The 23546-nt window shown below is 42.1% G+C and overlaps 1 protein-coding gene across 1 annotated transcript; it reads left to right on the top strand.

Moving 5' to 3' along the window:
- Window positions 1-336: 336 nt before the first annotated feature.
- Window positions 337-17049, top strand: COMMD2 (COMM domain containing 2). The gene is made up of 5 exons (XM_040349065.1): window positions 337-500; window positions 7243-7320; window positions 12565-12647; window positions 12728-12901; window positions 16477-17049. Exons 1-5 carry the CDS (start codon window positions 434-436, stop codon window positions 16672-16674), a joined length of 600 nt encoding a protein of 199 aa, XP_040204999.1. The 5' UTR covers window positions 337-433; the 3' UTR covers window positions 16675-17049.
- The last annotated feature ends 6497 nt before the right edge of the window (window positions 17050-23546 follow it).

Consider the following 23546-nt stretch of genomic DNA (forward strand, 5'->3'; position numbering starts at 1 on the left):
GATCTAACATCGTGAAGAATCCTGTAAGTAAATCTTTGTTTTTGTGTCACTAGACCTAAACAAGAAATTAACTATTGCAGTATGGGCGAAGCCTCCTACAAGGGATAATTTTAAAGTTTTGCAGAGTTGGGCTTTATGTATCTGCTCATTGGCTGATCTCCATTGTTGGTTCTTTCCCTCTGGGGGATCTGATGCTCTGTACACGCCCCGAAAGCTACCAGAGAAGTGAGAGCAGATCCATTTCTGTACACTGCACAACGCCACCACTAGATGGCGACGCTGTCACGGCTAATAGGGATAAAGTGTACACAGAACCAATCTTAATGGAAACTGTTTCCAGCCGGAGTGTCCACCGCAGCGCACACATCACACAAGTCATGTGATACCTGTAGCGGGTTCTCCGTTCTAGTAGTGTGTGTTGGGGTTGGACATCATGCTGCTCGTTCTGAGTGACGAGCACCGCGAACACCTGCGGATCCTCACACAGGTGGAGAGTGCGGGTGAGTCATGTGACCGGTGAAGGGTGTACTCCGGGGGAGGGGGAGAGCTGTGCCCAATGCTCTGTACTCTCATCTCCTAACATCCACATATAATTAAAGCGGTAGTTCACCCTCACTGACATGATTTTTCCATCGAGACAGGCATTGTAGCGCGAGCTACAGTATGCCTGTCCCGATTTTTTTACCCCCGTACTCACTGTGTACTCGTACATTATAGATTTCGGCTCCCGCGGGGAATGGGCGTGCCTATGGAGAGGGAGGATGATTGACGGCCGGCTCTGGCACGTCACGCTCCCCGAAGACAGCCGGAGTAGGTCTCGGCTCTTCACGGCGCCTGCGCACAGGCTATGCGCAGGCGCCGTGAAGAGCCAAGCCTATTTCGGCTATTTCCGGAGAAGCGTGACGCGCCAGAGCCGGCCGTCAATCATCCTCCGTCTCCATAGGCACGCCCATTCCCCGAGGGGAGTCGGTATGTACGAGTACACAGTGAGTACGGGGATAAAAAAATCGGGACAGGCATACTGTAGCTCGCGCTACAATGCCTGATTTTATGGTAGAAGAAAAAAAAATATTTTTTTTTGCGTTTATAGGGTGAACCCCCGCTTTAAGAGGGCATTGAGAAGACAAAAACAGTGTAAGCAGTATTGGTGTCAGTGGATACATAAATACCCCCCAGTATTGGTGTCAGTGGATACAATAATACCCCCCAGTATTTGTGTCAGTGGATACAATAATACCCCCCAGTATTGGTGTCAGTGGATACAATAATACCCTCCAGTATTGGTGTCAGTGGATACAATAATACCCCCCAGTATTGGTGTCAGTGGATACAATAATACCCTCCAGTATTTGTGTCAGTGGATACAATAATACCCCCCAGTATTGGTGTCAGTGGATACAATAATACCCTCCAGTATTTGTGTCAGTGGATACAATAATACCCTCCAGTATTGGTGTCAGGGGATACAATAATACCCCCAGGATTGGTGTCAGTGGATACAATAATACCCGCCAGTATTGGTGTCAGTGGATACAATAATACCCGTCAGTATTGGTGTCAGTGGATACAATAATACCCCCAGTATTGGTGTCAGTGGATACAATAATACCCTCCAGTATTGGTGTCAGTGGATACAATAATACCCCCAGTATTGGTGTCAGTGGATACAATAATACCCTCCAGTATTGGTGTCAGTGGATATAATAATACCCTCAGTATTGGTGTCAGTGAGTACAATAATACCCATCAGTATTGGTGTCAGTGAGTACAATAATACCCCCAGTATTGGTGTCAGTGTGTACAATAATACCCGTCAGTATTGGTGTCAGTGTGTACAATAATACCCGTCAGTATTGGTGTCAGTGAGTACAATAATACCCGTCAGTATTGGTGTCAGGGGATACAATAATACCCGTCAGTATTGGTGTCAGTGGATACAATAATACCCTCCAGTATTGGTGTCAGTGGATACAATAATACCCTCCAGTATTGGTGTCAGTGGATACAATAATACCCTCCAGTTTTGGTGTCAGTGGATACAATAATACCCCCAGTATTGGTGTCAGGGGATACAATAATACCCGTCAGTATTGGTGTCAATGAGTACAATAATACCCTCCAGTATTCGTGTCAGTGAGTACAATAATACCCCCAGTATTGGTGTCAGTGGATACAATAATACCCGTCAGTATTGGTGTCAGTGAGTACAATAATACCCGTCAGTATTGGTGTCAGGGGATACAATAATACCCTCCAGTATTGGTGTCAGTGGATACAATAATACCCCCAGTATTGGTGTCAGTGAGTACAATAAATACCCGTCAGTATTGGTGTCAGTGAGTACAATAAATACCCGTCAGTATTGGTGTCAGTGAGTACAATAATACCCGTCAGTATTGGTGTCAGTGGATAAAATAATACCCCCAGTATTGGTGTCAGTGAGTACAATAAATACCCGTCAGTATTGGTGTCAGTGAGTACAATAATACCAGTCAGTATTGGTGTCAGTGGATACAATAATACCCCCAGTATTGGTGTCAGTGGATACAATAATACCCTCCAGTATTGGTGTCAGTGGATACAATAATACCCTCCAGTATTGGTGTCAGTGGATACAATAATACCCCCAGTATTGGTGTCAGTGGATACAATAATACCCTCCAGTATTGGTGTCAGTGGATACAATAATACCCTCAGTATTGGTGTCAGTGAGTACAATAATACCCGTCAGTATTGGTGTCAGTGAGTACAATAATACCCCCAGTATTGGTGTCAGTGTGTACAATAATACCCGTCAGTATTGGTGTCAGTGTGTACAATAATACCCGTCGGTATTGGTGTCAGTGAGTACAATAATACCCGTCAGTATTGGTGTCAGGGGATACAATAATACCCCCAGTATTGGTGTCAGTGTGTACAATAATACCCGTCAGTATTGGTGTCAGTGGATACAATAATACCCGTCAGTATTGGTGTCAGTGAGTACAATAATACCCGTCAGTATTGGTGTCAGGGGATACAATAATACCCTCCAGTATTGGTGTCAGTGAGTACAATAATACCCGTCAGTATTGGTGTCAGTGGATACAATAATACCCGCCAGTATTGGTGTCAGTGAGTACAATAATACCCGTCAGTATTGGTGTCAGTGGATACAATAATACCCGTCAGTATTGGTGTCAGTGGATACAATAATACCCTCCAGTATTGGTGTCAGTGGATACAATAATACCCTCCAGTATTGGTGTCAGTGGATACAATAATACCCTCCAGTTTTGGTGTCAGTGGATACAATAATACCCCCAGTATTGGTGTCAGGGGATACAATAATACCCGTCAGTATTGGTGTCAATGAGTACAATAATACCCTCCAGTATTCGTGTCAGTGAGTACAATAATACCCGTCAGTATTGGTGTCAGTGGATACAATAATACCCGTCAGTATTGGTGTCAGTGAGTACAATAATACCCGTCAGTATTGGTGTCAGGGGATACAATAATACCCTCCAGTATTGGTGTCAGTGGATACAATAATACCCCCAGTATTGGTGTCAGTGAGTACAATAAATACCCGTCAGTATTGGTGTCAGTGAGTACAATAAATACCCGTCAGTATTGGTGTCAGTGAGTACAATAATACCCGTCAGTATTGGTGTCAGGGGATACAATAATACCCTCCAGTATTGGTGTCAGTGAGTACAATAAATACCCGTCAGTATTGGTGTCAGTGAGTACAATAAATAGCCGTCAGTATTGGTGTCAGTGAGTACAATAATACCCGTCAGTATTGGTGTCAGTGAGTACAATAATACCCGTCAGTATTGGTGTCAGGGGATACAATAATACCCCCAGTATTGGTGTCAGTGGATAAAATAATACCCCCAGTATTGGTGTCAGTGAGTACAATAAATAGCCGTCAGTATTGGTGTCAGTGAGTACAATAATACCCGTCAGTATTAGTGTCAGTGGATAAAATAATACCCCCAGTATTGGTGTCAGTGAGTACAATAATACCCGTCAGTATTGGTGTCAGTGAGTACAATAATACCCGTCAGTATTGGTGTCAGTGAGTACATTAATGCCCGTCAGTATTGGTGTCAGTGGATACAATAATACCCCCAGTATTGGTGTCAGTGGATAAAATAATACCCCCAGTATTGGTGTCAGTGAGTACAATAATACCCGTCAGTATTGGTGTCAGTGAGTACAATAAATAGCCGTCAGTATTGGTGTCAGTGAGTACAATAATACCCGTCAGTATTGGTGTCAGGGGATACAATAATACCCTCCAGTATTGGTGTCAGTGAGTACAATAATACCCGTCAGTATTGGTGTCAGTGAGTACATTAATGCCCGTCAGTATTGGTGTCAGTGGATACAATAATACCCGTCAGTATTGGTGTCAGTGGATACAATAATACCCGTCAGTATTGGTGTCAGTGGATACAATAATACCCCCAGTATTGGTGTCAGTGGATACAATAATACCCGTCAGTATTGGTGTCAGTGGATACAATAATACCCGTCAGTATTGGTGTCAGTGAGTACAATAATACCCGTCAGTATTGGTGTCAGTGGATACAATAATACCCGTCAGTATTGGTGTCAGTGGATACAATAATACCCGTCAGTATTGGTGTCAGTGGATACAATAATACCCGTCAGTATTGGTGTCAGTGGATACAATAATACCCCCAGTATTGGTGTCAGTGGATACAATAATACCCGTCAGTATTGGTGTCAGTGGATACAATAATACCCGTCAGTATTGGTGTCAGTGAGTACAATAATACCCGTCAGTATTGGTGTCAGTGGATACAATAATACCCGTCAGTATTGGTGTCAGTGGATACAATAATACCCGTCAGTATTGGTGTCAGTGAGTACAATAATACCCGTCAGTATTGGTGTCAGTGGATACAATAATACCCGTCAGTATTGGTGTCAGTGAGTACAATAATACCCGTCAGTATTGGTGTCAGTGAGTACAATAATACCTGTCAGTATTGGTGTCAGGGAGTACAATAATACCCGTCAGTATTGGTGTCAGTGGATAAAATAATACCCCCAGTATTGGTGTCAGTGAGTACAATAAATACCCGTCAGTATTGGTGTCAGTGAGTACAATAATACCCGTCAGTATTGGTGTCAGGGGATACAATAATACCCTCCAGTATTGGTGTCAGTGAGTACAATAAATACCCGTCAGTATTGGTGTCAGTGAGTACAATAATACCCGTCAGTATTGGTGTCAGGGGATACAATAATACCCTCCAGTATTGGTGTCAGTGAGTACAATAATACCCGTCAGTATTGGTGTCAGTGAGTACAATAATACCCGTCAGTATTGGTGTCAGGGGATACAATAATACCCTCCAGTATTGGTGTCAGTGAGTACAATAATACCCGTCAGTATTGGTGTCAGTGAGTACAATAATACCCGTCAGTATTGGTGTCAGGGGATACAATAATACCCCCAGTATTGGTGTCAGTGGATAAAATAATACCCCCAGTATTGGTGTCAGTGAGTACAATAAATAGCCGTCAGTATTGGTGTCAGTGAGTACAATAATACCCGTCAGTATTAGTGTCAGTGGATAAAATAATACCCCCAGTATTGGTGTCAGTGAGTACAATAATACCCGTCAGTATTGGTGTCAGTGAGTACAATAATACCCGTCAGTATTGGTGTCAGTGAGTACATTAATGCCCGTCAGTATTGGTGTCAGTGGATACAATAATACCCGTCAGTATTGGTGTCAGTGAGTACAATAAATACCCGTCAGTATTGGTGTCAGTGAGTACAATAATACCCGTCAGTATTGGTGTCAGTGGATAAAATAATACCCCCAGTATTGGTGTCAGTGAGTACAATAAATAGCCGTCAGTATTGGTGTCAGTGAGTACAATAATACCCGTCAGTATTGGTGTCAGGGGATACAATAATACCCCCAGTATTGGTGTCAGTGGATAAAATAATACCCCCAGTATTGGTGTCAGTGAGTACAATAAATAGCCGTCAGTATTGGTGTCAGTGAGTACAATAATACCCGTCAGTATTAGTGTCAGTGGATAAAATAATACCCCCAGTATTGGTGTCAGTGAGTACAATAATACCCGTCAGTATTGGTGTCAGTGAGTACAATAATACCCGTCAGTATTGGTGTCAGTGAGTACATTAATGCCCGTCAGTATTGGTGTCAGTGGATACAATAATACCCGTCAGTATTGGTGTCAGTGGATACAATAATACCCCCAGTATTGGTGTCAGTGGATAAAATAATACCCCCAGTATTGGTGTCAGTGAGTACAATAAATAGCCGTCAGTATTGGTGTCAGTGAGTACAATAATACCCGTCAGTATTGGTGTCAGTGGATAAAATAATACCCCCAGTATTGGTGTCAGTGAGTACAATAATACCCCCAGTATTGGTGTCAGTGAGTACAATAATACCCGTCAGTATTGGTGTTAGTGAGTACAATAATACCCCCAGTATTGGTGTCAGTGAGTACAATAATACCCGTCAGTATTGGTGTCAGTGAGTACATTAATGCCCGTCAGTATTGGTGTCAGTGGATACAATAATACTCGTCAGTATTGGTGTCAGGGGATACAATAATACCCCCAGGATTGGTGTCAGTGGAAGTGATCATAGCACCCAGTATTGATGTCAGTGTTAGCAATAATACCGCAAGCATTGGTGTCAGTGGATGCAATAACCCTCAACATTGGTGTCAGTTCTGCATTAGTCTTATTTGGATATCGCTGTGCAGCCCAGGGATCCAGCGCCGTCCTCACTCCAGATGGCTCTCTGGCCATCTTGGGTCCCCAGCCCTGGCATGTTTACTGTGACAGCCTGCTTCCCACTGGGCTTGCCGGAGCCACGATGTGCTTTGTGAATGACGTCCCAGAAGGCTGTGGGGGAAGCAGGACAAGGGGACGTGGTTATCCAATGAGGTGGGAGAGGGCATCTGTCAAACCCCCAACCCCCCCCCAAAAAAAAGTGACAAATGTGACAAAACGTAGAGGAGGGGGAGGGGAAACAGACCAGCAGAATTTCCCCTTTTAGGTGACGTTCTGCTTTAAGAATACATCCTTGAATAGAATTTTATAACCAGTGTCTTGTCACTTTAGGTCCCCCTTAGCTATTATTTTATTGCTGACAGGGTAATGTTTATTAATGTTGCTTGTTTTTCTAAATCTATACAAAATCCTAATATATTTGTATTTGATTGTTTCAGTTGTTGGAGAGTTTGGCAGAATTGCTATTGAATTTTTACGGAAGGGTTCCAATCCAAAAGTGTATGAAGGCGCTGCAAGTAAGTAATAAAAATGTTGTCTTCTTGGAATCAGTGTAATGGAAAGTTCTAAGTAGCTCAGCCTCTTTACTCTTTATAGTTGGCAATTTAAAAGCAGAAAGGGAAGTTTACATGGTAAAGACAAGTCATTACTAGCAGACAGAACAACATTTGCCAGCAGGGGGGTCAAATAAAAGCTACTTTAAAATGTAATTCGGTACTGTGGTTGAAGTTGCTCATGTTTACAAGTATATGGGAAGGTCATATCATACCAGGAATCCTCTATGGGAGTATGTGCATTGGAACAAAGGAAGCGGTTAACATAAAATTCTTGGGGGGGCGCGGCTAACCGCGAGCTAGTCTACCTGAAGATTTCCATCGGTATCTATAAGATTGCAGTGAAGTGTGTGAACATTGCAACCGGCTTTCCATTTGAACATCAGAAGTCAGCCAGCAATTCTCCTCTTCTGTCCGCTGTTCTGAGTGCCAGCTACTGACAAAGTGGTGAAGAGCAGCATCTTTGGGGGACCTGTCTAAACATCTAGAAAAGGGGTCTCCAAACTCTATAAATAAAGGGCCGGTTTACTGACCTTCAAATTTTAGGGGGCTGGACTGTGGCCAGTGGGAGATTAAAATGTCCTGGTGTCAGTGGGATTGAAAAATGCCCCATCATTGGTATTTGGGGGAGTAATAATGCCCCACTGTTGGTATAAATGGGAGAAATAGTGCCCCATCAATGGTGTCAGTGGGAAGAATGGTGCCCCATTATTGTTGTCAGTAGCAGGAACTATGCCCCAAGGGTAAGATAAAAGCAAGCAACGAGCCACCGTTTGGAAGACCACTGATCTAGAAGGAAGACGCAGGAACAAAGAACAAAACAAGTACAACTGCTGTCTCCCCCCCCAGACCTAAACAAGCTATTAACCTTTGTAGTGGAGCAGTACCCCACCGCAAGGGTAAGTTTACCCTGCTTTTTCACAGCTAATGGACAGGTTTACTTTATACCTCCCCTACCTGATCATTTAACCTAATCCTAAAATGGCCACTTAACCCTTTCACTGCTGTAACTAGAATTATGAACCTAGTCCCTAGAGCCCAGCAGATCCCTAATTTACCTCCAATAGTACACTGTGGATGACAGTACTGAGGCTGCTTCTGACCTGTTTACATTGTGTTCTTTTGAAAGCAGAATGTCCTATTTTTTATGCATTTGTATTGCTGATCAATAGAAGTATTTTCCACATTTTGTATTTGAGCTGCACTGCATTAAAATGTAAAAGCTTGCATTGTATAGAAACACTTTTGTACACAATTCTTGACGATGACTGACAAACAAAAATTTCCCAGCACACTTGCCATCTAGCTTTCAAACAAACCAAATCTACCCTGTCTAACAATTCACATTAGAAACTGCTGCAGATATCCTATATGCATTTACATATCCTTTTATTTACCTATTTATTTATTTATTTATTTATTTATTAATTATAATTTTTTTCAACAGGCGATTTCCTGCAAAGTAAAAGCCATCATAGTGGCTTTTGATTGCTTTTACCAGTGGCAGGAGGGGACACCCCTCCCGTGCAATCAGGGAGTCGGAGAATGAATCTGCCGCTGGCGGCGAATTACTATAGAGCTAACCATGGACTAGATGGTCCCCAGCCATCTCTATGACCCTCGGCGGCTGAAAGCAACGTCATGATGTCTCTTCTGGCGCCGGCAGATGTAAACGCTGAGATCGATTTTTCTTTGTTATCTCAGGCTTTCCAGCATAGAGGAGAGATCTGGGGAATCGTAGACCCCAGCTCTCTGTAAAAAGGATCTGTCATGCCCTATTACTATTACAAGGAATGTTTACATTCCTTGTAATAGGAATAAAAGTGATCAACAAATTCAAAGGAATGTGTTAAAATAAATCATAAAAAAAATATTTAAAGCACCCCCATACTCTTTGTGCTCATACGCAAAACACATATGTAGATCGCACCCGCATATGTAAACAGCATTTAAACCACACATGTGATGTATTGCCTCTAACGGTAGAATGAGAGCAATAATTCTAGCACTAGACCTCCTCTGTAACTCTAAAACTAGTAACCTATAAACACTTTAAAGTGTAGCCTTTGAGGATTTTTAAGTATCGAAGTTTGGCTCCATGAGGGTGTGCAATTTTAAAGCGTGACATGTTGGCGAACTATTTACTCGGCATAACATAATTTTTCACATTCTACAAGAATAAACTGGGGTAAATATTGTGTTTTTCATGGGATAATTTTTATTTTATTTTTTTACCAAAAAAATATCACGTTTGAAAAATGTTGGTGTCATGTGACATAAATTGCAACTACTGCCATTTTACTCCCTAGGGTCTCTGCTAAAATAAATATATATATATATATATATATATATATATATATATATATATATATATATATATATATATATATATATATATATATATATATATATATATATATATATATATATATATATATATAGTTGTTAGCTCTCGTGGTAGATGCGTTTTCGTGTAGTGAGTCGCCACCAAACAGGCATGTATCGTTAAGGGCCTGGTAGCCCACGTTTATTAAATGAGAAAAACAAAAGTCCACTCAGGAATCCCACGCAGGGGTTTAAACGATGATCAGAAATAACTGAAAATACTAGCCCACCTGGTTACTCTTCGACAGCAATGCTGCCATAGGTACTGGTCCCTTAAACCAGCAGCTCCTCCAGACCCCCAGTCTTGGGTGCACAGGGCTTTGAAGCCCTTCAACGCCCACAGCGTCTGTCCCAACACAGAGACACCAGCAGCCACTGCTCCAACTCCACCTTCCTCTCACTTCTGCTCTCCCAAGCCATTCATTATATGAGCTGTGTGCACCTGGGCACACAGCTTGCAGGCTGTCTTTAAAACCCGGACACAGGGTTGGAGATGCCGTCCTACCCATATCTCTGAAGGATCTCCAAGCCACAGAGCCCCATGTAGAGATAGAAAAATCAGAGAGAACTGCCAGAGCAGTTTTCTCTGTTTTTAAATTGAAGCTCTGCACTCAGCCGATATGCAGACTCTGTGTCCACTTCAACACCATTTTCATTGGGACAGAGCCTCGCTCTGCCACTATATATATATATATATATATATATATATATATATATATATACCCACTCCTTGAAGGTACAGGAACACATTGAATGTCCAGCAATAGCACAATGACAGCTGGAGGTATCCAATGTGCCCCCACACCAAATCAGTGGACAAGCTATGCAAAAAGATGGCAAACGCCCCAATTTATAATTTGCAGTAAGTTGCACATGGAAGGGCAATGACTATCCAACCTATAAACCTAGCTATAATCTCTATTCTAGTGCATACTTGCCTGCTTTACAAGACTGCTGCAGCAGCAAAAATATGCATGCCTAAAGCATACTGTGCCAAGATTCCAATACTAAGGCTGAGTTCACACCTATGCAAATTGGAAAAGAGGTTTTCCCGCATCCAATTCGCATGGTAGGAGATTGTGACCGTCTCTCAATGGAGCTGGTTCACATATCTCCGCTGTGGCTCCGGAGCGAATTTGCACAGGGGTTCTGTGCCTCTTTTGGTCCATTTCAGATCTGAATTCAGCCCAAAATTTGGTCTGAAATCGGACTTGAAACAGTGAATGGAGACGCATCAGACCCCCGATGTGAACCGCATGTGGGAATAGTGCGAACCCAGCCTAAAAGTTACAGAATCTCAAATATACAGTATGCTCTACATTTGTTACTTTTATAGTTCAGTGCCTCCTCCATGAACATAGTAATCCCCCCTCCCCCCCCAAATAAACACTAAAATCAAGAATCATTATTTAGTGTGCCGGTCTGCAGCTGGCCATAATTGTCTGTAGGACTTTTCAGTTGTCTATGGGATGTCCCCAACAGCTGACTGTCAAGAAGGAACAGTATGCTGAAGGTAGATACATGACCATATATGAAGGTCTCTGGGTATTGGAGGTAACTGTAAAGCATATCATTCATTCTCGTTTTAAGTCTATATGCAGATGCTGTCAGAAGTGTGTGTGCAACACAAGTTTGAGCCAACATTCCGTCGGAAGACGAGCATAGTCGGGCACTTTTGAGGAGTGCTTTCACCGCTCCATCAGCTCTATTGACCACTGCCACACCTCAGCAATAATGGGGGGGGTAAGGGGTTTTAGGAGAAGGAGGAAGAGTCTAAAATGGTTATAAACCCTCACATATGCCCAGTGAAGTGAATAGCCTCAGATGATACACAGAAATTAAACAATTCCTCTTCAGAGCCCATTCACACAGGGGCGGCACGACTTCAAAGGCGACTTGCAAAATGACTTCTGTATAGAAGTCAATGCAAGTCGCCCTGAGTCAACCCTAAAGTCGTACAAGAACCTTTTTCTAAGTCGGAGTGACTTGCGTCGCTCCTATTAGAATGGTTCTATTGAATACAACGGGGAGCGACTTGTCAGGCAGCTGAGTCGCCTGACGAGTCACCCCAGTGTGAACCGCCTCTAAGTTTTATTAGTTTAACTGCAGTCTTTCTCTCTCTACAACTTTTCAAAAGTGCTGATCATGTTAAAAATCTTTCTTCATTTTTCAGCAGCAGCGAAGAGGCTGTTACACAGTTACACTGTGTGAGAGCTGATTGGAGGAAAGGGACACCCCCCTTCACAAAGGCAGAGCTGGATTTCTGAATAGATGAGCTCCTTGCTTATCTACCTCTAAGCTGCATCCACAACACAAATTTTAGCTTATGTTAATCTCATGTGTCAAAACTTCTCAGAAGTGACTCCTGCTGATAACAGATGAACGAAGCACCAGAGAGAGACGGTACTTAGAGCTTTGGGGATAGACAAGTAAAACACTACAGATGTATGTACTTGGTTCAAATTTCATTAATGGGGTTTACAACCACTTTCACTAAACCAGGAGATCGCAGCACAAGGGATACATCCGAGTGATAGCAAGTAATGTCCCTTTTGGTGTTTTTTTTTCTAAATACAGGTGTTGGGTAAAAGTATTAGTAAAGTTTGCACTGGGCAGAACTATAGGAAAGTGAAAAGTTCCAGTGACTGCTTTTTTGTCTTGCTTGCTTTGGTGAATTTGCTTGCATAGGGGCTGAGCTGTTTGAATTCAATTTTCTAATAAGTCTTGCTAAATGCCGGGATTGTCTGAATTATGGACAAGGCCTGTGACACTTATCTGTAGGGAAATTGTTTTTCTGATATCCTTTGTTTTCTTTACTTGTAGGGAAGTTAGAGGTCAGTAGTAGCACCATTCAGCAGGCTGTAGAGGGGCTGACTTACCTTCTCACGGAGAGCTCCAAGCTTATGGTGAGTAAGCTGGTATTCGGTCTGTCTAATGTCTGAATATCTGTGGTGTTCTTCATGAATTTCCTCTTGTGTGTCGGCAGGTCTCCGAAATAGATTTTCAAGATTCTGTGCTGGTCCTGGGATTCTCAGAAGAATTGAATAAAGTTCTTATCCAGCTATATCTAGATAATAGGAAAGAGATCCGCCAAATTCTGAGTGAGCTGGAACCAGATTTACCACATTACCACAACCTGGAGTGGCGACTGGATGTTCAGGTAAGTACACAAGCATAAAGTAGGGCCTGCATATAATATATCCAGCTAAGGTTATATGGGTGTTTGAAGCTCAGCTCCAGTTAAGCTGTAATTTCTTTGTGTCTTGGAGATGTTTCCTCTTGATTTTTGTTCTTTCTGACAACTCTCACTTGGACAGGAAGTAATGGGAACTCATAGTGGCACATAGAGAACTGTCAACACCTGACAAAGATTCTATCTCTTCTCCAGTCTAATAATAAAAAATATTTTTTATTCTTTTTATTTATAGTTGTCAGTGTCCCTATTCCCCTTTTTATCCATTTCAGCATGACACCCGCTAAATAGACAGGGAGTCCAGCAAAGGGTCCAAACCTTTCGCGTTCGATACAAAACTGAAGCAAATGTTTTGGCTGGAGTTGGGCTTTTTTTGCCAGAGATGTAACCATTTGTTTGCAGTCACTTGGTCACACTGTTTTATTTGCTTCGTCCCTTCTATTTCTGTATGTGGATGATGGCATCGTTAATTATTTTAATAAAAAAAATAAACAATCTACCTTTTTCCTATGTGATATAAAACTGTCACATGACCCAGATCTTTACCAGCCTGTCTGCAGGGAAACATAAGCAGGAGGATCTTTTAGTCCTCTGCTGCTGGTCACATGTTCAAAAAAAAATCAATAATAGGGAGATGAAGCTTCCATCAATCTACATGTACTATCCCACCCCCCATTGTGTTTAGTTGGTTTATAATCGTACCACCAGGGAGGCTACAGCACCTATACAAGACAAAGGAAAACCTGCAAACATGGCCTGTTGGGGGTACTTGAGGCCAGGGTTGAGAACCACTGTTGTACAAGAAAAAATGTTGTGCTTGTCCTATCCGATATTGTTGGAAAGATGTTGTGATCGGCTATCGAAAGATCAGATTATCGTAGATCACTTCGAAAGCAATTTTTGTCAACCGATTTTCTGAACGGGTCTGCTAGGCATTAGTGTGCAAGTCACCTCTGGTTATATACTCTACTTGCTGTAAATCTTCTCTGACTGTTGGTGCCTGCATAGTGAATGTGAATATGGCCATAGTCCTAGCATGTTTATTGTAGGAGTATGGCCCCAGTCAATTCTATGAAGACGGGCTCCACAGGCAGGAATAGCACAAGAGAGTAAACACTGTGGGAGGCCGCTGCTGCCAGGCAGAGGTAAATGGAAACCTGTGTGAGGATCGTAGGGGTTCGATTAGGTTAGGGGGCTAAGGAGGGCGGGGTTGTGTATAAACACCAATCTGTCCTGTAATGAACTCTACTTTCCGCTGCATTATTCATTTAATAAAGCGCATCACTGGGTATTTGAGGAATAGTTACACAACTTGTATACCAAATGCAATTCTGCACTTTATTGACTCTTGCTTTGGTGGCAGAACAAATTAGGACTAGTTTTGTCCCGTTTTTTTTTGTCTTTTTATATTGTAGTCTTGTGGGTATTAGTATACCATAGCCCATGGCATCCAGTCTGCTAATCCTAGGCTTCTAAATTGTCCTCGGATCTGTAAAAATACATTTGTACTCATGTTGCTTTTTATTTCTAAGCCTGTAAAAGATTACAGTTAACGAGTATCCATTTTTCTATGTCATTTGAGAATATTGTAATGTGGAATCTACATTTGTTCGTTATGGGGTTTATTTACTAAAGCTGGAGAGTGCAAAATCAGGCTCACTTCTACATAGAAACCAATCAGCTTCTATCCTCAGCTTGCTCAATTAACCGCTTGAGTACCGCCGCACGACGATATACGTCAACAAAATGGCACGGCTGGGCACAAGGACATACATGTACGTCCCCTTTAAGATCGGCGGCACGCTCGCGACCCTGTCCTCTTCTCCGTGACCGTCCCCACGGGAACGGCGGACCCAATCATAGCCGGTGTCCCGCGATTGGGTCACAGAGAGGAAGAACGGGGAGAGGTAAGTGTAAACCTCTCCCCGTGCTTCCTAGTGTGGCTGTTACTGATCGTCTGTTTCCTGTGTTAGGGAACGACGATCAGTGACGTCACACACACAGCCACACCCCCCACAGTAAGAACACTACCTTAGGGCACACTTAACCCCTACAGTGCCACCTCCTGGTTAACCCCCTTCACAGCCAGTGTCAATTTTACAGTAACCAGTGCATTTTTTATAGGACTGTTCGCTGTAAAAATTACAATGGTCCCAAAATAGTGTCAAAAGTGTCCGATGTGTCCGCCATAGTGTCGCAGTCACGATAAAAATGTGCTGATCGCCACCATTACTAGAAAAAAAAATATTAATAAAAATGACTTAATTCTATAAAATTCTATAAATTTTGCGCAAACCAATCAAACGCTTATTGCTTTTTTATTTTATTTTTTTTACCTAAGCTACTTAGATCTTTTTTAATGATATTTATTATAGCAAAAAGTCAAAAATATAGATTTGTTTTTAAAATTGTCGCTCTATTTTTGTTTATAGCGCAAAAAATAAAAAACGCAGAGGTGATCAAATACCACCAAAAGAAAGCTCTATTTGTGGGGGGGAAAAAGGATTGTTGGAATGTATTATACTGTACCTATTTGTTTTTCTATGTATGAACTATGGAGAAGTGGAATTAAAAGTATATAAAATAAAGAATTAAAAAAAAAAAAAAAAAAGGACGCCAACTTTGTTTGGGAGCCACATCGCACGATCGCGCAATTGTCGGTTAAATCGATGCAGTGCCGAATCGCAAAAAGTGGCCAGGTCCTTTAGCTGCATAATGGTCCGGGGCTTAAGCTTTGGCAATAAAACCTGGAAGCTGATTGGGTTCTATGCAGACATGAGCCTGATTTTTGCACTCTCCAGCTTTAGTAAATAACCTCCTATGTGAGCTGTGCTGTAGTTTTCTCAAATCAATTTAGTAATGCCTTTTGGAGTTTCCATCCGCTGTTTTAAATTTTGCAGTCCGTACTATAAAATAATTTTTAGGGATATTTTGAGCCTTCCGCTAGTCTTTCTAGACTATTAAAAAGTATGGATGCAACATTTTCTAAAGCATGCTTTTGATGTTTAAAATACACTGTGTTGAGCAATTTGTGCGAAATCCATGAAGCACAGCATAGCCAAGAGAACGCAATATAAATGCAGTCCTTCTTATCACATACTAAAAACACAAGGAGTTTATTCATCATTTAAGGCTAGCGAGTGGAGCCATGAAAATCCTTCCTTTATGCTTCAGAGGTCAACCGTGTATGCAGAACATATACAGTTTAAATACAGAGTCCTTGTTTAGCTTCCATCAAGCTTTTGAGCTTTGTTCTCCTAAGGGTTGGATATGGTGTCTATGCCTGCTATGGAATAGGAGCAATGAGACTGGATAGCCATTTAAGTTGTGGCGAGAAGAACAAAAGGGTCTTAGATGATGTTTGACTTAAAACAGAAAGTATTTACAAGTTCTCTTTTTTATCACAAATGCACAAAGCAGGCTTGTTAGCCCTCAGTGGACTCCTATAGCTTTATATGGCCAGCAGGAGGCAGTATAGTGCACCAGATATTCATGTACGGGGAATTTCTGCAGTCTAACTGGTCTTACCTGCCCTCCTACAGCTTGCCAGCAGAAGTCTAAGGCATCAAGTAAAACCCACCATGATAATGAAACTCCATCTGAAGCAGAACGACGATGTCAACACCAGTGTATTACAGACAGACCCCGCCACACTAATCCACATCATCCAGGAACTGGAGCAAGCTCTCGCAGAGATGAAGACCAACCACTGTCGCAGAATTGTGCGCAACATTAAATAAACCGTTTGGCATTTCAGGCCTTATGCTCAGAGAAGATAAAATTGTTCTTGTTGCCTCGGATCTCTGTCTCCTGCATAACGGGACAATGAAAGATATAGGCTTCATTGACACGGCTGTGAAAAAATGCATATACTGTACAAGTGTTTTTTTAAATTCGGGATCTGACTGCAGCCGCATTTGTTTTCAATTGAGCCATTCACATAGGACATGAGCTGCTTTCAGATCTGTAATACAGAATGCATTAATCTGCATCCAAGAACACGCACTTATGCATATAAACACATGTATACACGTTTGTTAAATTAAAGGGGTTGTAAAGGTTTGTTTTTTATTTTCTAAATAGGTTCCTTTAAGCTAGTGCATTGTTGGTTCACTTACCTTTTCCTTCCATTTCCCTTCTAAAAAATGTTTTCTTTGTCTGAATTTCTCACTTCCTGTTTCTCCTCAGTAAGCTTGCCCCCATCATATAGCTGGGGGCTAGTCAGCCAGAACAGCTTACAGAGGAGGAACAGGAAGTGGAGAAATTCAGACAAAGAAAAAAAAAAACCTTTAGAAGGGAAATTGGAGGAAAAGGTAAGTGAACCAACAATGCACTAACGAACCTTGACAACCCCTTTAAGCCTAAACAAAGGGGGGCCTCATTGTCAGTCTTATAGAATAGCAAATGTACAGATTAACAATAATGGTTTCTATAAAGCACTTAAGAAGTTTACAGTGACATTTCAGATACAGTGTGTGTGTGTGTAGTGGGACAAAGCTGTCACATTCTCATCTGATAAGACCGCATGGTAGGTAATGATGATCTTCATTGCAGATTGATCCATGTGCCATAAATGGTTTTGTTACATTACGGCAGACTTGTAAATACATTTCTAATAAAGATTTCTTTCTTCCTATAATTGGCTTTTGTGTTTCATTTCAACCACTTGCTGTCCTGCTCCTGCAGATATACTGCGACACATACACATACACGGCCCCTCCTGTCATGGACGCAATGAATTACTGGTAATTGATAACTGGGTTATCATGTGATCACTTTGATTGGTCATAGCAATCACATAACAATGTAAGCAACCTTTCATAAATGACTTAAAGCGGTGGTTCCCCCTTAAAAACAACTTTTTTTTATTCCACTGCCCCCCCACATTACAATCGAATTAAGGCTCTTATTATTTTTTTGCTGCTGTACATACCTTGATACAGCATATTCACCCGTGCATCCGGGTTGCGAGTCCCGCGGGAGTGGGCGTTCCTCACATGCTGTTGATTGACGTTTTGCCCAAAAACGAGCTCTCCCCTGTCGCGTAAGCCGCGTCACGGTTGGCGAAAGGAGCCGAACGGCGAGTCGGCGCTATACTGCGCATCGCCGTTCGGCTCCTTTCGCCAATCGTGACGCGGCTTACGTGACGGGGGGAGAGCTTGTTTTTGGGCAAAACGTCAATCAACAGCATGTGAGGAACGCCCACTCCCGCGGGACTCGCAACCCGGATGCACGGGTGAATATGCTGTATCAAGGTATGTACAGCAGCAAAAAAATAATAAGAGCCTTAATTCGATTGTAATGTGGGGGAGCAGTGGAATAAAAAAAAGTTGTTTTTAAGGGGGAACCACCGCTTTAAAGGGGGTTGTAAAGGTACAATTTATTTTCCCTAAATAGCTTCCTTTACCTTAGTGCAGTCCTCCTTCACTTACCTCATCCTTCCATTTTGCTTTTAAATGTCCTTATTTCTTCTGAGAAATCCTCACTTCCTGTTCTGTCTGTAACTCCACACAGTAATGCAAGGCTTTCTCCCTGGTGTGGAGTGTCGTGCTCGCCCCCTGCCTTGGACTACAGGAGAGTCAGGACGCTCTCTACGTTGCAGATAGAGAAAGGAGCTGTGTGTTGGTGAGCGTCCTGACTGTGCTGTAGTCCAAGGGAGGGGGGAGCACGACACTCCACACCAGGGAGAAAGCCTTGCATTACTGTGTGGAGTTACAGACAGAAGAACAGGAAGTGAGGATTTCTCAGAAGAAATAAGGACATTTAAAAGCAAAATGGAAGGATGAGGTAAGTGAAGGAGGACTGCACTGAGGTAAAGGAAGCTATTTAGGGGGGGAAAAAAATTACCTTTACAACCCCTTTAATGACTTTTCATTCATGAACAGCTTACTTATGGTTGTGATTTGGCCCAAAGCAATCGCATGTTACCTGGCTGCCTTTACCATGTGATTAGCTTAGCCAATCCAGAGATCACAACTAAAAGCAAGCTAAACAAGTTAACCCATTCTTAACCGCTAAAGCTATTACAGTGATCATCGCTGTATAAGCAATAACAGTGTAAAATAAAAAATCCCTCATCACCCCCCCCCCCCCCCCCTCACAGTAGTTCAGTATCACTATAGTGACACTGAGCTACCCTGATGACAGGATGGAAAAAATAAATAATAACCTTGAATAAAAAATACTTTCAGCAGTCAGTATTCCTGATTACCACCACATCAGTTATATGATGACGCTGTACTACACTGGTGACAGTATGTAAAAAAATATATATACAGTATCTCACAAAAGTGAGTACACCCCCTTCACATTTTTGTAAATATTTTATTCTATCTTTCCATGTGACAACACTGAAGAAATGACACTTTGCTACAATGTAAAGTAGTGAGTGTACAGCTTGTATAACTGTGTAAATTTGCTGTCCCCTCAAAATAACAACACACAGCCATTAATGTCTAAACCACTGGCAACAAAAGTAAGTACACCCCTAAGTGAAAATGTGAAATTGCACCAAAAGTGTCAATATTTTGTGTGGCCACAATTATTTTCTAGCACTGCCTTAACCCTCTTGGGCATGGAGTTTAACAGAGCTTCACAGGTTATCACTGGAGTCCTCCTCCACTCCTCCATGATGAAATCACGGAGTTGGTGGATGTTAGAAGACCTTGCGCTCCTCCACCTTCCATTTGAGGATGCCCCACAGATGCTTAATAGGGTTTAGGTCTAGAGACATGCTTGGCAAGTCCATCACCTCTACCCTCAGCTTCTTTAGCAAGGCAGTGGTTCTCTTGGAGGTGTGTTTGGGGTTGTTATCATGTTGGAATACTGCCCTGCGGCCCAGTCTCCAAAGGGAGGGGATCATGCTCTGCTTCAGTATATGTTGGCATTTATGGTTCCTTCAATGAACTGTAGCTCCCCAGTCCCGGCAGCACTCATCCAGACCATGACACTTCCACCACCATGCTTGACTGTAGGCAAGACACGCTTGTCTTTGTACTCCTCACTTGGTTGCTGCCCCACACACGCTTGACACCTTCTGAACCAAATAAGTTGATCTTGGTCTCAGAACACAGTAGTCTGCTTGTCTTCAGCAAACTGTTTGCAAGCTTTCTTGTGCATCATCTTTAGAAGAGGCTTCCTTCTGGGATGACAGCCATGCAGATCAATTTGATGCAGTGTGCAGCATATGGTCTGAGCACCGACAGGCTGATTCCCCACCCCTTCAACCTGTGCAGCAATGCTGGCAGCACTCATACGTCTATTTCCAAAAAAGATGACCTCTAGATATGACGCTGGGCACGTGCACTTAACTTACACCATGGCGAGGCCTGTTCTGAGTGGCACCTGTCCTGTTAAACCGCTGTATGGTCTTGGGCACTATGCTGCAGATTAGTTTCAGGGTCTTGGCAATCTTTATGTAGAGCAACAATTCTTTTTTTCAGATCTTTGCCATAAGGTGCCATGCTGAACTTCCAGAGACCAGTATGAGAGAGTGAGAGCGATAATACCAAATTTAACACACCTGCTCCATATTCACACCTGAGACCTTGTAACACTAACTAGTCACATGACACCGGGGAGGGAAGATGGCTAATTGGGCCCAATTTGGACATTTTCACTTGGAGGTGTACTCATGTTTGTTGCCAGCGGTTTAGACACTAATGGAGTGTTGTTATTTTGAGGGGACAGCAAATTTACACTGTCATACAAGCTGTACACTCACTACTTTACATTGTAGCAAAGTGTCATTTCTTCAGCATTGTCACATGAAATGATAAAATATTTACAAAAATGTGAGGGGTGTACTCACTTTTGTGAGATACAGTATATATTTTTAAATGTAAACACAATTATTTTTTAATTATTTAGTTTCTTCATTTTTTTTTTTTTTTTTAAAGTTTGACAAAAAATGACAACTTCAAGAATCTCGTCCATGCCTCTCCCTAAATACCTTTGGAACCAAAAAAGTGTAGCGCTAATCAAGTGATATGGTGCACATGATTATGAATAAACACAGCGCTAGAAATTATGATAAAAAAACTATAATAAGATACATAACAGTGCAGAAATTGAGCAAAAGCAGACAATTGTCTGTAAATAATTCAGGAAATAGTGTACCAATGGACTAAACGTCTGTATAATATTATGGGAAAGTTCAAAGTTGATGATATTTTTAAATAAAAAAAAAAAAAAGTGAAGGCATGAAGAAGTGAAGAAAACCGCCACCAGTAGGTAGAAGGCTTACCGGAATATTTGAACCCGAAAGAACGTACGTTCAGTGGGTCAAACAGGCTTTGTGTGGAATGGCCACTAAGAACTGGATCATCGATTGAGCTGCAAACATTGACAGATAGAACCACTGAGAGGAGGCGATCCTTGTGAAATGTTCTCATAAAAAGCAGTGGTCCAGATGGTCCCGGGGTGATATGGCAAGATGTGAATCAAAAGATGGAAGGAAAGAAAGGGCACATAGCGTAATACTGTATAAATAAGGAGTTTTAATGTAGTAGGAACACTTAAATTGTGGAAGACAAATAGCGCTTTTCAAAGTACTTGTGGCAACAGTGGAGTCCTACCGACGCGTTTCGTAGCATAGTACATCGTCCAGACGATGTATGAACCCCCCCCCCCCCCGTGTGCTTGCGCACGCTATAGAGCTGGACTGTTGCTCTTCACAGAATGCATTGACCTGTGTCTCCAGCATGCCACCTGCACAGGGTAACTTGGTACAATGTTGAGCAGAAACACACAAGCAAAAAAATAATAGCATCATATTCTTTACTTGTTGTGCAGCCTAAATGTAAACCAAGGAAAAAAAAAATCTTTGGACTATGAGGGCCCTTTTACACCATTGCTTGATGTGGCAGGTTGTAATTTTTACTGCGTGGATGCGCACTGGGGGTCCCTTAAAAAAATGTATAAGAGCACCCGAAATGTGCAACATATGTGTCCACGTGCATGTAAAAGTAGGATTTGGCTTAAAGGAGTTGTTAAGGAAAAAAATGTTTTGCCTAAAATTAATGTCTGCAAGGTAGACAGACAGAATAGTGTAATGATTCTGTTAAAAAATGAGTAAATACCTATTAAATTCCTTCATCTATATCACCTCCGGCATTCTAGTTTCTGTTCTCTCATTCACTTCCTGGTTTGCGGCGCTCGTTCATGTAAGAACTACATTTCCCAGTATGCATTGCGGCACGCCCAGTAATTCACACCTCCTTGAAGTCTCTAACACGTAGAGAGCGTCCTGCCGCACAGATGTAGTTCCCAGGAGGGGGCGAGCCCGTCACTGACCACAGCAGTAAAGCCTCCCATCACGGTGGTCAGTAACAATCAGACCAGCAGGAAGTGAACAGAACGGAGAAGAAATAGAGCAACTTCTGAGCAAAAACAAACAATGAGGAAGTGAAAAGAGGAATGTCTGCAGGTAAAGGATGCTTATTATGAAAAAAAAATTCCTTTACAACCCCTTTAATGCAAGTTATTAAAAATATGCTTTGTGGGACTCCTTTGGTGGGTTGCCTCCTTGTACTCTGGTTTCTTCCCACACTCCAATGGTTAATTGACTACCGTCTAAATTATCTCTGGTATGTGTGTACAACTTGGCTATGCACATGTGTTACTACATTCTGCATGCTAGTCCCAAGCTCCGGAATTGCGGAGGGGTGAGAAAAGACTTGGCAACCTACCTTGTGAAAAATTCACCGAAGAAATTCTATAGACAAAGGTCTCTCAAGCATATCAGACTAGGAGCCAAGAGAGCTGGCCCATAGAGCTGCCAAGTGATGGATATACATAATTTCAGTGGGCCATTAATGCATGTTAATGGTGTACAGCACAGGTATCTATAGAGGTGGCTTTAAAAACATATTTTTTTTATTTTCTTCCTCCCTGCATTTGTAGTGTTTTATTGAAAAAAAAAATCCTACAGAATATGTACCTGATATATCACATGAGCCATCCAGGATAAAGCAAGAAATATTGCTGGCAGGCTTGCCACTTAGCAGAGCCTTTCCATGGTAATCTGTCAGTAGTATTTTGACAGCAGCTCAATGCCATCTGCGTGTCTGAGCCTTCAAATTAGCGAGAAGCATTTGGCAGCCCCTCCAGGAAGAGAAAACAATTGTCAGAAACAGTTGCCAGCAAAAGGTAACTCTGAGGTCTGCTATGTCCATTTGTCATGTCTCAGCTGCTTGCAGCGCTACACAAGATACCTGTTGCTAATAATACATGATGGATGAAGAGGATTGTGCGCCGTCTTACTACTGTGTGTAGTACACTGACACAGCTAAATCTAAGGGGACAAGTCTATCACAGCATAGCATCAGAATAGGACACCTGTCTGAGTGTCTGTGTTATGTCCTCCTGCAGAAACAACATCAACTATTCTGTTTAAAAGCTAAAGCTGTCAAAATGCAGCATGCTTGTGAATTAAACCAACACAGGGACAATGATTTCCAAAAAAAAGGCAATGCAACAAAAATCTGATTATTAGCCCTCAGCAGCAAATCTTCATTGTTACCTTCACTATAAGGAACATGACTGGCTGCTTGACTGAACACAATGGCATTACAGCATTTAAATCACTTCCTCTAAGCGCAGTTTGTATGGA

This window comes from Rana temporaria, chromosome 4, assembly GCF_905171775.1.
Source record: "Rana temporaria chromosome 4, aRanTem1.1, whole genome shotgun sequence".
Lineage (NCBI taxonomy): Eukaryota > Metazoa > Chordata > Amphibia > Anura > Ranidae > Rana > Rana temporaria.